The following is a 15,831-nucleotide window of genomic DNA, read 5'->3' as shown; positions in this document are numbered from 1 at the left end:
TCTGCCACTGTAAGTCATCATACACTTCTGAATATAATAGCAATAATCAACCAACAGAAATATAGGTCTTTTCTATTCTTAAAATGGCTCATTATTATCATAAAAAAATGGTTCAAATGGCTCTGAGCACTATGCGACTTAACTTCTGAGATCATCAGTCGCCTAGAACTTAGAACTAATTAAACCTAACTAACCTAAGGACATCACACACATCCATGCCCGAGGCAGGATTCGAACCTGCGACCGTAGCGGTCGCTCGGTTCCAGACTGTAGCGCCTAGAACTGCATGGCCACTCCGACTGGCTATTATCATCTCCACATACGTATATTAGTTTGCAATGTTACATGTAATTAAAAAATACTACATAAATCTGAAAGATAATAAAATAATAATCGACAGAAATTTTAAGATGATTGTGTCAACATAATTCTAGGAAATACAGAAGTATCCATCAATTTTTTACCAAAATGACAGTTTTTCCCAATGTATCCTGTATCACTGCAGTCACACAGAATGTGATCATCTTTAACAGAGCATCGTCCTCCATGTTCACAAGCATTTGGTCTCTTGCATGGATCAACTAATTGACAATTATCTATAGAAACATCTCCCACTGCATGTTTTGAGCGGACAACATAGCGTGGTTCAATTGATTCCCCATTCACCATCATAAGTCGCACACATCCAACCAAGCCTGGTGGAAGATAGATAGTGCATTACAATTGGATGAATAATAGAATATACATATACACACTTTATTGTGCAGCATGTTATTATTTACATGAGCATAATGCACTTCACCAACTATTTGTCCATATATACATGTAATTCAAAAGAAAGTACAGGTATTTCATTTACATTTTGCAACATCAAAAGTATTTTCAATCATGTATCTTGGCCACAGAAGTAATTCTCCCAAACACATTTAGTTAATATTTCAGCATCACTGAAATGCAGTGGCTTTTGTCACTCTACAAGGGCTGCTTGTATGTGGAAAAATATTAAGGATATGGTAGCAAATAAGAATAACTAACACTGCTTTCTTTTCTTTACTTTACATTGTCTTACAAGATATATGATTCTCATAATATAGGTAATGTATTGAGACAGACTTTTGTAAGGAGTCCGAATAAAACCTCTTCCAGAACCCCAAATGTTTTAAACATTTCAAAAAGTTTTGTACATTGGTTCACAGTTCAGACATTGCTGCCCAAATAACACTTTGCTTTGGTATTACTTCAAATTTAAATGATATTATCCATTAAGAACAACCATGTTTACCAGAGACACACTATTTCTTATAAAAGACAACATTTATTTCAATGGAATGGAAATCTAGTATAATGTGTGCATGCTGTTTAGAGATCTCTCACATTGTACAGTGTACCTCAGTGAGCTAAAAGGTAAAAGCGTCGTGCACACTTTTTCTATGAAAAAATTGTCATACTACTTTTCTTTAAGGATCTCATAATGTTACTGGTACATATTGACATGTCACCACTATTTACTGTTTGCTAGTTAGTAGAGTATCAGCAAAATATTTTTAACTAGATCCACTAGTATCTATTTGCAATGTGGTGAACACTGTTTTTGTGTTATTCAGCCTGAAGACTGATTTGGTGCCACTGTGCAAGTTAATGTATCCTGTGCGAGACTCTTCACCTCTGCATAAGACCTGCTACCTATACCATTTTGAAACTGCTTACTGTAGTCAGGCCTTTGTCTTCATCTATAATTTTCATCAATTATATTTCATTCCATTACAAAATTGGTGATTCTTTGATGCCTCAATGTGTCCTACCAATCAATTCCTTCTTTTAGTCAGTTTCTGCCATAAACTTCTTTTATCTGCAGTTTTATTCAGTACCTCCTCATTAGTTATTCAAAATGTTTATTACACGCACAGACATATATCACCAGTTTGCATCTAATATCCTCTTTACTACAGTCATTCCAACTCATTTTCCTGTCCAAAAAATGAAATGCCTCTACTACTTTTAGAGTCTCATTTCCTAACTTAATTCCCTCAGCGTCAACCAATTTAACTCAACCAAATTCAATTACACTTGTTTCACTTTTATTAATTTACATCAAATAACCACTTTTCAAGAGACTGACCACCTTAATCAACTCATCTTCCAATTTCTTTTTAGCCATTGATAGAATTACAGTACCATCTGCAAATCTCAAGAGTTTTAATTTCTTCTGCTTAAATTTAACTGCCTTTCCAATTGAAAGATAGAGAGGATAGGTTACAACCCAGTCTTCTCAGTTATTGCTTCCCTTAGATGTCCTATGATTCTTATAACTGCAGTTTTGTTTCAAGTTGTAAATGGCCCTTTCTTCTCTGTATTTTATCTCAGCTATCTTCAAAATTTTAAAGAAAGTACTCCAATCAACACTGTCAGATCTACAAATGCTTTAAAAGTAAGTTTGCCTTTCTTCAGGCTGTCTTCTAAGGTAAATCATAGGGTCAGTACTGCCTTGTTTGTTTCTATATTTTTTTGAAACCCAAACTAATCTTCAGTAATACTAACATGTAACAACACCTGCCTTCCTTGGAATAGGAAGTCATCTCCTTCTTGAAGTCTGAAGGTACTTTGCTGTCTCATACATCTTGCATGCCAGGTGGAATAGTTTAGTCATGGCTTATTCTCCCAACTTAGGTTTTCCAGAACACTGTCAATTCTTCTACTTCCTCTTCACTTTCTGTAATGTAGGCTTCTAGTTCATTTTCCCTGTACACTAGTTCATTTGCCCTGTACATGTTGTTCTATCTTTCAGCCTTACATTCTTTGCTTAGTACTGGCTTACCACCTGAGTTCTTAATAATTATACAAGTGCTTCTCTTTCCTTCAAATGTCTCTTTAATTTTTTCGTAAGTGACATTTATCTTAGCCACAGACAATCATGATTTTACAACTTTGGAAAATCCAGGATGAATTAATGACAGTATTGTAAAAGGATAGATTCTAAAGTAATTGGATAGATAAAAAATCTACTCATGAAGCAGCAGCAGGAGAACATACACATAAAAAATGGTTTTGGATATGCAAGCTTTCAGAGCCAGTGGCTCCTTCATCCAGCAGAATGGTTGAAGGGAAGGGAAGTGAGGTGAAGGAAAAGGACTGGAGAGGTTTAGGAAAGGGGGTAGAGTTTGGAAAAGTCACCCAGAACTCTGGGTCAGGGGAACCTTACTTCTTGGGATGAAAAGGAAAGACTGATTCTTGTCCTTTCCCTTCAACCCTTCTGCCAGAAGAGGGAACCACTGGCTCTGAAAGCTTGTATACCTAAAACCTATTGTTATATATGTGTTCTCCTGCCACTGCTTGCTGAGTAGGTTTTTAATCTATCCAATTACTTTATATTACCAAAAAGATAGGTTACTACTCACCATATAGGGGAATGCTGAGTCACAGATAGATCCAACAAAGAGGCAATTTTTTGTTGTGCGTACCTGCGACTCAACATTTCCACTATATGGTGAGTAGCGGTCTATTCTTGTTATGATATGGTCATTTTACAGTTTTGCATTTCTCCTCTGTCCATAATTGCTTTGCCATTTTGCACTTTCTATCTGTCTCATTTTTAGATATGTTTATTGCCCTTTGCATGCATCATCATTTCCTGCAAATTTTATACTTTCCCCTTTCATGAATTAAATTCAGTGACCCATGTGTTATCCAAGAATTTCTATTGGGCCTTGTCTTTTGCCTATTTGATCCTTGGCTTCCTTAACTATTTCATCTTTCAAATCTACCCTTTTGACTTCTATTGTTTTCCTTTCATGTGTTTCAGTCAACCATCTAATGCTTCCTTTGAAACTCTCAGCAATATTTGGTTCTTTCACTTTTCTGGATTTGATTCCCATGTTTTCCTACCTTTCTGTAATTTCCTGAATTTTAATCTTCAATTAATAAGTAATACATTACAGTCAGAGCCAACATCTGCCCCTAAAAATGTTGTGCAATTTAAGACTGGTTTTGAAATCTCTATCTTACAATCATATAATCTATCTGAATCCTTCCATTGCCTCCAGGTCTCTTCCATGATTGTTCTTCTTTCATGATTGTTAAATTAAATATTAGCATTGATTAAATGATGCTTTATCAAAAATTCTACCAGGCAACTTCCCTTTTCATTCCTTTCACCAGTCCACATTTTCTGCTATTTTTCCCTCTTTTTTCTTATTCATTATTAAATTCTTGCATTATCCATATTTAATTTTGTGTTTATAAACCTTTACTGACCTGGTCAGAAGTCCTGTTCTTTCTGACATCACATTTCCGTAACTGCCACTATATTTAACATCAATTTATCCATCTCTGTCTTTTTTAAATCTCCAAGCTACACACCCACTGAAGGTATCAAACATCCAACCCTCCAGCCTGTAGAACACCAGTTTGGTTTTCCTGATGGCAACATCATCCTGAGTTGTCCCAGCCTGGAGATCTGAACTGAGAATTTTTCCATCTGGAATATTTTACCCATGTTGATGCCATTATCATTAAGACATACAATAAAGTTGCATGTCATTAAGATTAGTCACTCATCCAGACTGTCACCCCTGCAAGTGTTTAAAAAGCTTCTGCACTTCTCCTGGTACCATATGTTAGTCCAGCCTCTCCACAGATAGCTCTCTTAAATGGTTGCACCTATTGTATATCTACATATATCACTGATGTGCACAAGCCTCCCTGCCACAGCAAGGTCTCAGGCAAGCATATGATGACTTGTTGTTACACCACCAACAGCTTGTCTGTTAAGCTCCACTGACAGAAACAGATCAGATTTTTTACTGCTTAACAGCAAATGACAGTGCCTACAGAACACATATTACATACTGGCAATATTAAGAAAAAGAAAGATTGCTACTCACCATATAGTGGAATCAGTGAGCTGTAGATAGACGTGACAAAAAGACTGCTCCACATGGGAGCTGTTGGCCCAAAGGCCTTCTAAATTAAACAACACACACACATTCATGCAAGCACAACTCACCCACACATGGCCACTGCCTCTGGCCACTGAGGCTGGCATTGGTGGCCAGAGATAGTGGTCATGTGTGTGTGAATTATACTTTAAGTGTGTGTTTGTTTTTTGTCTACTTTAGAAGAAGACCTTCGGGTCAAAAATTCACATGCTTAGCAATCTTTTTGTTGTGCCTGTTTGCAGCTCAAGATCTTCACCATGTGGTGAGTACCAATCTATCCTTTTCATAATATTGTCATTATTCCATTCTGGATTTACTTTTGTTTTATATTAGATATTGTATTTAAAAACAATTTATTGACACAGTTATTCCATCAGCAAGTTCTGTGATGGCCAATGGCCTTGCCACAGTGGTAACACCGGTTCCCTTCAGATCACCAAAGTTAAGTGGTGTCAGGCTTGGCTAGCACTTGGATGGGTGACCATCTGGGTCAGCTGAGCACTATTGGCAAATGAGGTGCACTCAGCCATTGTGAAGCTAACTGAGGAGCTACTTGATAAAGAAATAGTGGCTCCAGTTACGAAAACTGATGACAATCAGCAGAGTGATGTGCTGACCACATGCTGCGTCCAGTGCTGTATCCAGCTGATAATGACACAACAGTCAGTAGCACTGCACCTTTCGAGTCCTGCTTAGATGGAATTTAAAGTTTAGAGAGCTTCTATGATGCTGCTATACACAGGCCAAAATTGTAAATGTTAATTCACGTGTCCACCTCAGAAGAACAGCAGTTTATCTGTATACAACTGTATTTTGTTGCAAACTAAAATGCCACGACAACAAACAAATTTTTTAGTCAATGCCTTGTTTTACTTTACAGTGTCTCCAGACAATATTAATGAAAGTACGTCATTTCTGTTCTTGCAGACAACATAAGTACCCACCTGACTGCTTCTCAAGTCATGCTATTTATACAATAGTGATTTTGTTTGGAAATCTATTTCTTTGCAGATATTTGATTGACAGACATTTAATGACTAAAGTTAACCTGCAATTCTGTTAGCAACAGATTTAAAACTCAGTGAACTAAATATTTTAGATTTACTGAAAAAGATTATCCGAGCTACTTACCCTGATTAAGTTTTATTCCAGTTCCTATTGTTAAGTTCTTCTCAAATCTAAAACTCCTTTTTATCAGCTGATATGAGTTATGTAGGTAATCAACAGTGAGGTTTAAGTAACCTTTCTTATAATTTATATCAACCTATAAATAAAAGAAATATGTGAGAAACTTTTCAAAAATATTTTTGTAATTATTAAAATACAGCAATAATACATTATTACTCACATGATGCCAGTTTACATGGGCAACATATTTGACTGCTGATTGGTGTGTAAAATTTCTGGACAGGTCCCTTAGTACAAATCGAACATCATCATTTACCAGTTTAAGCTGATACAAGAAAGAAAACAATGTCATTACCTTATTCAGAATTTATGCAACATCTGTTTTCTAATATTATTAGTGAAGTATGTTGATTCACGTGTTTTATGAGCTCTTCTTCAGTGTGGCTAGAAACATATTTCTTATCTATTTCTTTTAATTACTACTAATATAAGGTAAATATATAGAGTTGTAACATGCCTGTCAATAAATGAAATTTTAAAGACTCATTTTCATATACAAATAGCATAACATAAACAAACTGTAACTACAGATGAAAATTACTTATTTTCATTCATTCATTCATAAGTTATTGACATTCTGAACTCCACAACAAAAAAACACTTTGTGCAGGAATGTGATTATTACCAGCAAGTGCAAATGACTAGTTCAGTGCCAAGGGACAAGAAGAAGGCTCATGTATAGGTGTGAAGTCAAGGATGGTTCAATAAAAAAATATTATGTGTTAAAGTCACATAATATAAGTCAATTTGTAAATACAGAGGGATGGCAGCACAGTTAGGGAGCAAAAGATTTCTCCAGAAAATACAATTTATGTTAAAGCCATTTGTGCCTCTGTTGGCGGACATCATATTTAAATAAAACTACTGTACGATTTCATAAATTACTGGATTATGAGTTTTAACAGTCACGGGAAAAAGCAAGAGATCAACTGTTATTACGAAACAGAAAAAAATCCCTTAAAACACCTTTTTTTCAAGAGATTTGGATAAATATAACATTAAAACATATATATGTAAGCATCTACAACAGGCAAGATGTAAAAATGTACTGAAATAAGATGACTATCACATGGTCTCCAGAAATTATGTCACTCAAAATAGTGATAGGTTTCAATCAAGTTCTGTAACATACACCGAAGTGGCAAAGAAACTGGTAGAGGCATGCTTATTCAAATACAGAGATATGTAGACAGACAGAATATGGCACTGCAGTTGGCAATGCCTATATAAGACAACAAGTGCCTGTCATAGTTGTTAGATTGGTTATTGCTGCTGCAATGGCTGATTATCAAGATTTAAGTGAGCTTAAATGTGCTGCTGAAGTTGGTGCTCAAGCAATGGACGTAGCATCTCCGAGGTAGTGATGAATTGGGAATTTTCCTGCATGACCAATTCACGAATATTCCGCAAATATCAGGAATCTGGTAAAACATCAAATCTCCACCACTGCTGCAGCCAGCAAAAGATCCTGCAAGAACGGGACCAATGACAATTGAGAAGAATTGTTCAGTGTGATAGAAAAGCAACCCTTCTGCAAATTGATGCAGATTTCAATGCTGGGCCATCAGCAAGTGTCAGTGTGCAAACCATTCAATGAAACACCATCAATATGGGCTTTTGGAGCTGAAGGTCCACTTGTGTACCCTTGATGACTGCCCAACACAAACCTTTATGCCACGCCTGTGCTCATCAACAGACACTGGACTGTTGATGACTGGAAACATGTTGCCTGGTCATAAAAGTCTTGTTTCAAATTGTATCAAGCAGATGGACATGTATGGGTATGGCGACAACCTGATGAATCTATGGACCCTGCATGTCAGCATGGGACTGTTCAAGTTGATGGAAGCTCTGTAATGGTGTGGGGAGTGTGCGGTTGGAGTGATATGGGACCCCTGACACATCTAGATATGATTCTGACAGCTGACACACATGTAAGCACCCTGTCTGATCACCTGCATCCATTCATGTCCACTGTGCATTCCAACAGATGTGGCCAATTAGAGCAGGACAATGCAACACCACAAACGCCCAGAACTGCTACAGAGTGGCTCCAGGGACACTCTTCTGAGTTTAAGCACTTTCAGTGGCCACCAAACTCCCCAAACATGAACATTATTGAGCATATCTGGGATGTTTTGCAATGTGCTGTTCAGAAGAGATCTCCGTGAGTCCATGCCACATTGTGTTGCTGCACTTCTGCGTGTTCATGAGGGGGAGAGGGGGGGCACTACATGATATTAAGCAGGTGTACCAGTGTCTTTGGCTCTTCAGTGTATTTGAAATGAAGGCATGCAATCTGCTTAATCAAGATTTACATATGGTAGTGGAAAGTCATGGTAAAATGTAAGTAACTTTTGAATAAAGCTCACTGACAGGCACATGAATTGAATACTTTGCAACCTTTTGGATGAATCCTTCACAGGTGAGGGATTGTGTCAAGTGGAGTAAAGTGGATGAAAAAGGAGGCTGGAAATAGAAGGGAGGCATGGATAAAGTTGGCTGACATCTAGGATCCCCTGTAGTAGCAGATGCACAGCACAGGAATGCAGGGGATAGAGGCAGAGGTGCGTGGGAGAAGAATGTGGTAGGATCATCATTAACTGTGAGTATGTGCAATGTACGGTGATGACAATAATGTGGAGGAGTAGACTGGAAGGGGGATGACAGAGCACAGGAAAAGCAGATCGCTGGGAAGAGGTTGTGGGAACAGGATGAGTGAAATTAAGAGTTCTGCAGCAGGGTGGATGTGGGCTTGGGGCAGGGACTTGCAAATATCTAGGCCATGAGGATTACGGGAATGATGGATCTGTTGCACAGACAACTTCCAGCAATGTTGTCCAGAGAAGCTGTTGTTAGGGAAAATGATCCAAATGAAACTGTTTGTAAAGTGGCTATTGATTGTGCTCAGCAGCATGTTCTACCACTGGGTGGTCAACTCTGCTCTTGGCTACAGTTTGCTGGCACTCATTCCTATGTGTGAACAGCTGGTTGGTGGTCGTAACTCCATAAAATGCTATGCAGAAATAACTTCAGAGCTGGTGTATGACATGACTGCTTTCACAGATGTCCCTGCCTTTGATGGGACACAATAACCAAGTGATGGGCTTTCAGTTACAAGAAGGCCTGACCGTACTGACAGTGTCAGTATAGAGACAGGGGAATGATTAGGATGTCATCATAGCTGTGATGGTTACATAAGTTAATAAATCCAACAAAAAACCAGAAGAGTATTTTTGAAAAAATGAACAAATATGCAGTTTTAGAATCCCACTAAGACAATGAATGGACTTGTTCCAATGTGATGGACACAGGGGAATCATGGGCAAAGTTTAAAGTGACTATAAATTGTGCTCTTGACAAGTAGTGCTGGGTAAGTGGGATAAGATGAAAAAGGCCGACTGTGGTTTAATAACAAAATTTGGAAAGTGCTGATGAAGCAGAGACTGCTGCACTCTCAGTTCAAAGAAGAATGTGCAAATGGAGACAGGCAATAGTATAAATTCATGCGTCTGCAAAAAGAACAACATGTGAAGCATACAATAACTTTCACCAAAGTACCTTAGTGTAAGATGTTATCAAGAACCTGAGAAAATTCTGGTCCTCTGTAAAATCACCCAAGGGGGTTGAGGACTTCCATCCAGTCACTCATCAACTTGTCTGCAAAATGAAAGCTGAAGTTTTAAATTTCATGTTGAAGAAATCATTCATGCAGGAGGATCATTCAAACCTAACATAGTTTGACTGATGCACAGACACCTTTATGCAGAACATAGTAATAGATATCCCTGAGTTAGAGAAACAACTAAAAGAGCTGAAAAAATAAATTACCAGATCAGGGTGTATCTTTTTTGTGAATCCTGAATAAAGGGCAATAGCCATATTCCATATTACTTGATTTCAGGAAATCATTTGACGTGATACCACACTGCAGACTATTAACGAAGTTCCCAGCATGCAGATTATGTTGCATATATGTGAGTGGCTCAAAGAGTTCTCAAGTAATGACCTAGTATTTTGTCTTCAATGGTAGTGTTCATCAAAGACAGGGGTGCTCCATAGAAGTGAAATAAGACTGTCCTTGTCCTCTGTATTCATAAATGATTTGATAGGCAGGATGAGCAGCAAGTCTACAGCTGTTTGCTAATGATGCTGTGGTATGTGGGAAGGTGTCATTTTTGAGTGACAGCAGGAGGATACAAGATGACTTAGACAAGATTTTTAGTTGCTGTGATGAATGGCAGCCTACTCTAAATGTAGAAAAATGTACTTAATGCAGATGAGCAGGAAAGACAATCCCAATGTGGTTGAATACTACATTAGTAGCATGCTGCTTTAACACTGTCACATTGATTAAATATCTAGGCATAATGTTGCGAAGTGATGTGAAATGGAACAAGCATGTATGGACAGTAATAGGGAAGGCGAATGACTGATTTTGGTTTACTGGACGAATTTTAGCAAAGTGTGATTTATCTGTGAAGAAGGCAAGCTATAGAACTCTAGCATCATCCATTCTTGAGCACTGCTTAAGAGTCTGGGATGTACATTTTGGCTAACAACCATGAAGATAAGGTAAGACAAGAGAAATTAGGGCTTGCATGGAAGCATATAAACAGTCACTTTTCCCTCACTCCATATGCGAGTAGAATCGGAAAGAAAATTATTGTCTGCTTGTGTCTGTGTATATGCGGATGGATATGTGTGTGTGTGCGAGTGTATACCTGTTCTTTTTCCCCCCTAAGGTAAGTCTTTCCGCTCCCGGGATTGGAATGACTCCTTACCCTCTCCCTTAAAACCCACATCCTTTCGTCTTTCCCTCTCCTTCCCTCTTTCCTGATGAAGCAACCGTTTGTTGCGAAAGCTTGAATTTTGTGTGTATGTTTGTGTTTGTTTGTGTGTCTATCGACCTGCCAGCGCTTTTGTTTGGTAAGTCTCATCATCTTTCTTTATATATATACACTCCTGGAAATGGAAAAAAGAACACATTGACACCGGTGTGTCAGACCCACCATACTTGCTCCGGACACTGCGAGAGGGCTGTACAAGCAATGCTCACACGCACGGCACAGCGGACACACCAGGAACCGTGGTGTTGGCTGTCGAATGGCGCTAGCTGCGCAGCATTTGTGCACCGCCGTCAGTGTCAGCCAGTTTGCCGTGGCATACGGAGCTCCATCGCAGTCTTTAACACTGGTAGCTTGCCGTGACAGCATGGACGTGAACCGTATGTGCAGTTGACGGACTTTGAGCGAGGGCGTATAGTGGGCATGCGGGAGGCCGGGTGGACGTACCGCCGAATTGCTCAACACGTGGGGCGTGAGGTCTCCACTGAACATCGATGTTGTCGCCAGTGGTCGGCGGAAGGTGCACGTGCCCATCGACCTGGGACCGGACCGCAGCGACGCACGGATGCACGCCAAGACCGTAGGATCCTACGCAGTGCCGTAGGGGACCGCACCGCCACTTCCCAGCAAATTAGGGACACTGTTGCTCCTGGGGTATCGGCGAGGACCATTCGCAACCGTCTCCATGAAGCTGGGCTACGATCCCGCACACTGTTAGGCCATCTTCCGCTCACGCCCCAACATTGTGCAGCCTGCCTCCAGTTGTATCGCGACAGGCGTGAATGGAGGGACGAATGGAGACGTGTCATCTTCAGCGATGAGAGTCGCTTCTGCCTTGGTGCCAATGATGGTCGTATGCGTGTTTGGCGCCGTGCAGGTGAGCGCCACAATCAGGACTGCATACGACCGAGGCACACAGGGCCAACACCCGGCATCATGGGGTGGGGAGCGATCTCCTACACTGGCCGTACACCACTGGTGATCGTCGAGGGGACACTGAATAGTGCACGGTACATCCAAACCGTCATCGAACCCATCGTTCTACCATTCCTAGACCGGCAAGGGAACTTGCTGTTCCAACAGGACAATGCACGTCCGCATGTATCCCGTGCCACCCAACGTGCTCTAGAAGGTGTAAGTCAACTACCCTGGCCAGCAAGATCTCCGGATCTGTCCCCCATTGAGCATGTTGGGACTGGATGAAGTGTCGTCTCACGCGGTCTGCACGTCCAGCACGAACGCTGGTCCAACTGAAGCGCCAGGTGGAAATGGCATGGCATATATATATATATATATATATATATATATATATATATATATATATATATATACACACACTCCTGGAAATTGAAATAAGAACACCGTGAATTCATTGTCCCAGGAAGGGGAAACTTTATTGACACATTCGTGGGGTCAGATACATCACATGATCACACTGACAGAACCACAGGCACATTGACACAGGCAACAGAGCATGCACAATGTTGGCACTAGTGCAGTGTATATCCACCTTTCGCAGCAATGCAGGCTGCTATTCTCCCATGGAGACGATCGTAGAGATGCTGGATGTAGTCCTGTGGAATGGCTTGCCATGCCATTTCCACCTGGCGCCTCAGTTGGACCAGCGTTCGTGCTGGACGTGCAGACCACGTGAGACGATGCTTCATCCAGTCCCAAACATGCTCAATGGGGGACAGATCCGGAGATCTTGCTGGCCAGGGTAGTTGACTTACACCTTCTAGAGCACGTTGGGTGGCACGGGAAACATGCGGACGTGCATTGTCCTGTTGGAACAGCAAGTTCCCTTGCCGGTCTAGGAATGGTAGAACGATGGGTTCGATGACGGTTTGGATGTACCGTGCACTATTCAGTGTCCCCTCGACGATCACCAGTGGTGTACGGCCAGTGTAGGAGATCGCTCCCCACACCATGATGCCGGGTGTTGGCCCTGTGCGCCTCGGTCGTATGCAGACCTGATTGTGGCGCTCACCTGCACGGCGCCAAACACGCATACGACCATCATTGGCACCAAGGCAGAAGTGACTCTCATCGCTGAAGACGACACATCTCCATTCATCCCTCCATTCACGCCTGTCGCGACACCACTGGAGGCGGGCTGCACGATGTTGGGGCATGAGCGGAAGACGGCCTAACGGTGTGCGGGACCGTAGCCCAGCTTCATGGAGACGGTTGCGAATGGTCCTCGCCGATACCCCAGGAGCAACAGTGTCCCTAATTTGCTGGGAAGTGGCGGTGCGGTCCCCTACGGCACTGCGTAGGATCCTACGGTCTTGGCGTGCATCCGTGCATCGCTGCGGTCCGGTCCCAGGTCGACGGGCACGTGCATCTTCCGCCAACCACTGGCGACAACATCGATGTTCAGTGGAGACCTCACGCCCCACGTGTTGAGCAATTCGGTGGTACGTCCGCCTGGCCTCCTGCATGCCCACTATACGCCCTCGCTCAAAGTCCGTCAACTGCACATACAGTTCACGTCCACGCTGTCGCGGCATGCTACCAGTGTTAAAGACTACGATGGAGCTCCGTATGCCACAGCAAACTGGCTGACACTGACGGCGGCGGTGCACAAATGCTGCGCAGCTAGCGCCATTCGATGGCCAACACCGCGGTTCCTGGTGTGTCCGCTGTGCCGTGCGTGTGATCATTGCTTGTACAGCCCTCTCGCAGTGTCCGGAGCAAGTATGGTGGGTCTGACACTCCGGTGTCAATGTGTTCTTTTTTCCATTTCCAGGAGTGTATATATATATATATATATATATAACAACATCAGCACTGCTGAAGCCCGAGCTATCCGTGATCTGAAGGCTGACAGTTCCATCGTCATTCTTCTGGCGGACAAGGGTTCCACGACAGTGGCACTTGATCGTCGTGAGTATGTGGCTGAGGGACTGCGTCAGCTTTCAGACAACACCACATACAAAGTTTGCCAAGGTAATCCCATTCCTGATGTCCAGGCGGAGCTTCAAGGAATCCTCAGAACCTTAGGCCTCCTACAAAACCTTTCACCTGACTCCATCAACCTCCTGACCCCACCGACACCCCGCACCCCTAACTTCTACCTTCTTCCTAAAATTCACATACCCAATCATCCCAACCGCCCCACTGTAGGTGGTTACCAAGCCCCCACAGAACGTATCTCTGCCTACGTAGGTCAACACCTTCAACCCATTACATGCAGTCTCCCATCCTTCATCAAAGACACCAACCACTTTCTCAAACGCCTGGAATCCTTGCCCCGTCTGTTACCCCCGGAAACCATCCTTGTAACCATTGATGCCACTTCCTTATACACAAATATTCCGCATGTCCAGGGCCTTGCTGCGATGGAGCACTTCCTATCACGCCGATCACCTGCCACCCTACCTAAAACCTCTTTCCTCATTACCTTAGCCAGCTTCATCCTGACCCACAACTTCTTCACTTTTGAAGGCCAGACATACCAACAATTAAAGGGAACAGCCATGGGTACCAGGATGGCCCCCTCGTATGCCAACCTATTCATGGGTCGCTTAGAGGAAGCTTTCTTGATTAGCCAGGCCTGCAAACCCAAAGTTTGGTACAGATTTATTGATGACATCTTCATGATCTGGACTCACAGTGAAGAAGAACTCCAGAATTTCCTCTCCAACCTCAACTGCTTTGGTTCCATCAGATTCACCTGGTCCTACTCTAAATCCCATGCCACTTTCCTTGACGTTGACCTCCATCTGTCCAATGGCCAGCTTCACACGTCCGTCCACATCAAGCCCACCAACAAGCAACAGTAGCTCCATTATGACAGCTGCCACCCATTCCACATCAAACGGTCCCTTCCCTACAGCCTAGGTCTTCGTGGCAAATGAATCCGTCCGGAATCCCTGAACCATTACACCAACAACCTGAAAACAGCTTTTGCATCCCGCAACTACCTTCCCGACCTGGTACAGAAGCAAATAACCAGAGCCACTTCCTCATCCCCTCAAACCCAGAACCTCCCACAGAAGAACCCCACTTGTGACAGGATACTTTCCAGGACTGGATCAGACTCTGAATGTGGCTCTCCAGCAGGGATACGACTTCCTCAAATCCTGCCCTGAAATGAGATCCATCCTTCATGAAATCCTCCCCACTCCACCAAGAGTGTCTTTCCGCCGTCCACCTAACCTTCGTAACCTCTTAGTTCATCCCTATGAAATCCCCAAACCACCTTCCCTACCCTCTGGCTCCTACCCTTGCAACCGCCCCCGGTGTAAAACCTGTCCCATGCACCCTCCCACCACCACCTACTCCAGTCCTGTAACCCGGAAGGTGTACACGATCAAAGGCAGAGCCACGTGTGAAAGCACCCACGTGATTTACCAACTGACCTGCCTACACTGTGAAGCTTTCTACGTGGGAATGACCAGCAACAAACTGTCCATTCACATGAATGGACACAGGCAGACAGTGTTTGTTGGTAATGAGGATCACCCTGTGGCTAAACATGCCTTGGTGCACGGCCAGCACATCTTGGCACAGTGTTACACCGTCCGGGTTATCTGGATACTTCCCACTAACACCAACCTGTCCGAACTCCGGAGATGGGAACTTGCCCTTCAATATATCCTCTCTTCCCGTTACCCACCTGGCCTAAACCTCCACTAATTTCAAGTTGCCGCCGCTCATACATCACTTGTCACTCAACAACATCTTTGCCTCTGTACTTCCACCTTGACTGACATCTCTGCCTAAACTCTTTGCCTTTACAATGTCTGCTTGTGACTGTATATGTGCAGTTGGATGTGTGTGTGTGTGTGTGTGTGTGTGTGTGTGTGTGTGCGAGTGTATACCTGTCCCTTTTTCCCCTTAAGGTAAGTCTTTCC

At 42.5% G+C, this 15,831-nt stretch overlaps 1 protein-coding gene across 5 annotated transcripts in view; it reads right to left on the bottom strand.

The window, feature by feature from the left end:
- The window catches only part of LOC126174781 (axotactin), a 567,513-nt gene that overhangs the window by 252,627 nt on the left and 299,055 nt on the right, over positions 1-15,831 (bottom strand). For all 5 annotated transcript variants that reach the window (XR_007535484.1, XR_007535485.1, XM_049921127.1 and 2 more), the window contains exons 13-15: positions 6,283-6,387; positions 6,066-6,198; positions 465-695 (exon numbers count right to left, since the gene is read on the bottom strand). Coding sequence is in view for 3 of the 5 variants with exons in the window: in XM_049921127.1 (XP_049777084.1) it covers positions 465-695; positions 6,066-6,198; positions 6,283-6,387 (469 nt within the window). In the remaining 2 variants the exon portion in view is untranslated. The remainder of the gene's footprint in view (positions 1-464; positions 696-6,065; positions 6,199-6,282; positions 6,388-15,831) is intronic.

Source organism: Schistocerca cancellata, chromosome 3 (genome assembly GCF_023864275.1).
Source record: "Schistocerca cancellata isolate TAMUIC-IGC-003103 chromosome 3, iqSchCanc2.1, whole genome shotgun sequence".
Classification (NCBI taxonomy): domain Eukaryota; kingdom Metazoa; phylum Arthropoda; class Insecta; order Orthoptera; family Acrididae; genus Schistocerca; species Schistocerca cancellata.
The sequence above is the reverse complement of the archived record's forward strand: the minus strand, read 5'-3'. Positions and strand labels throughout refer to the sequence as shown.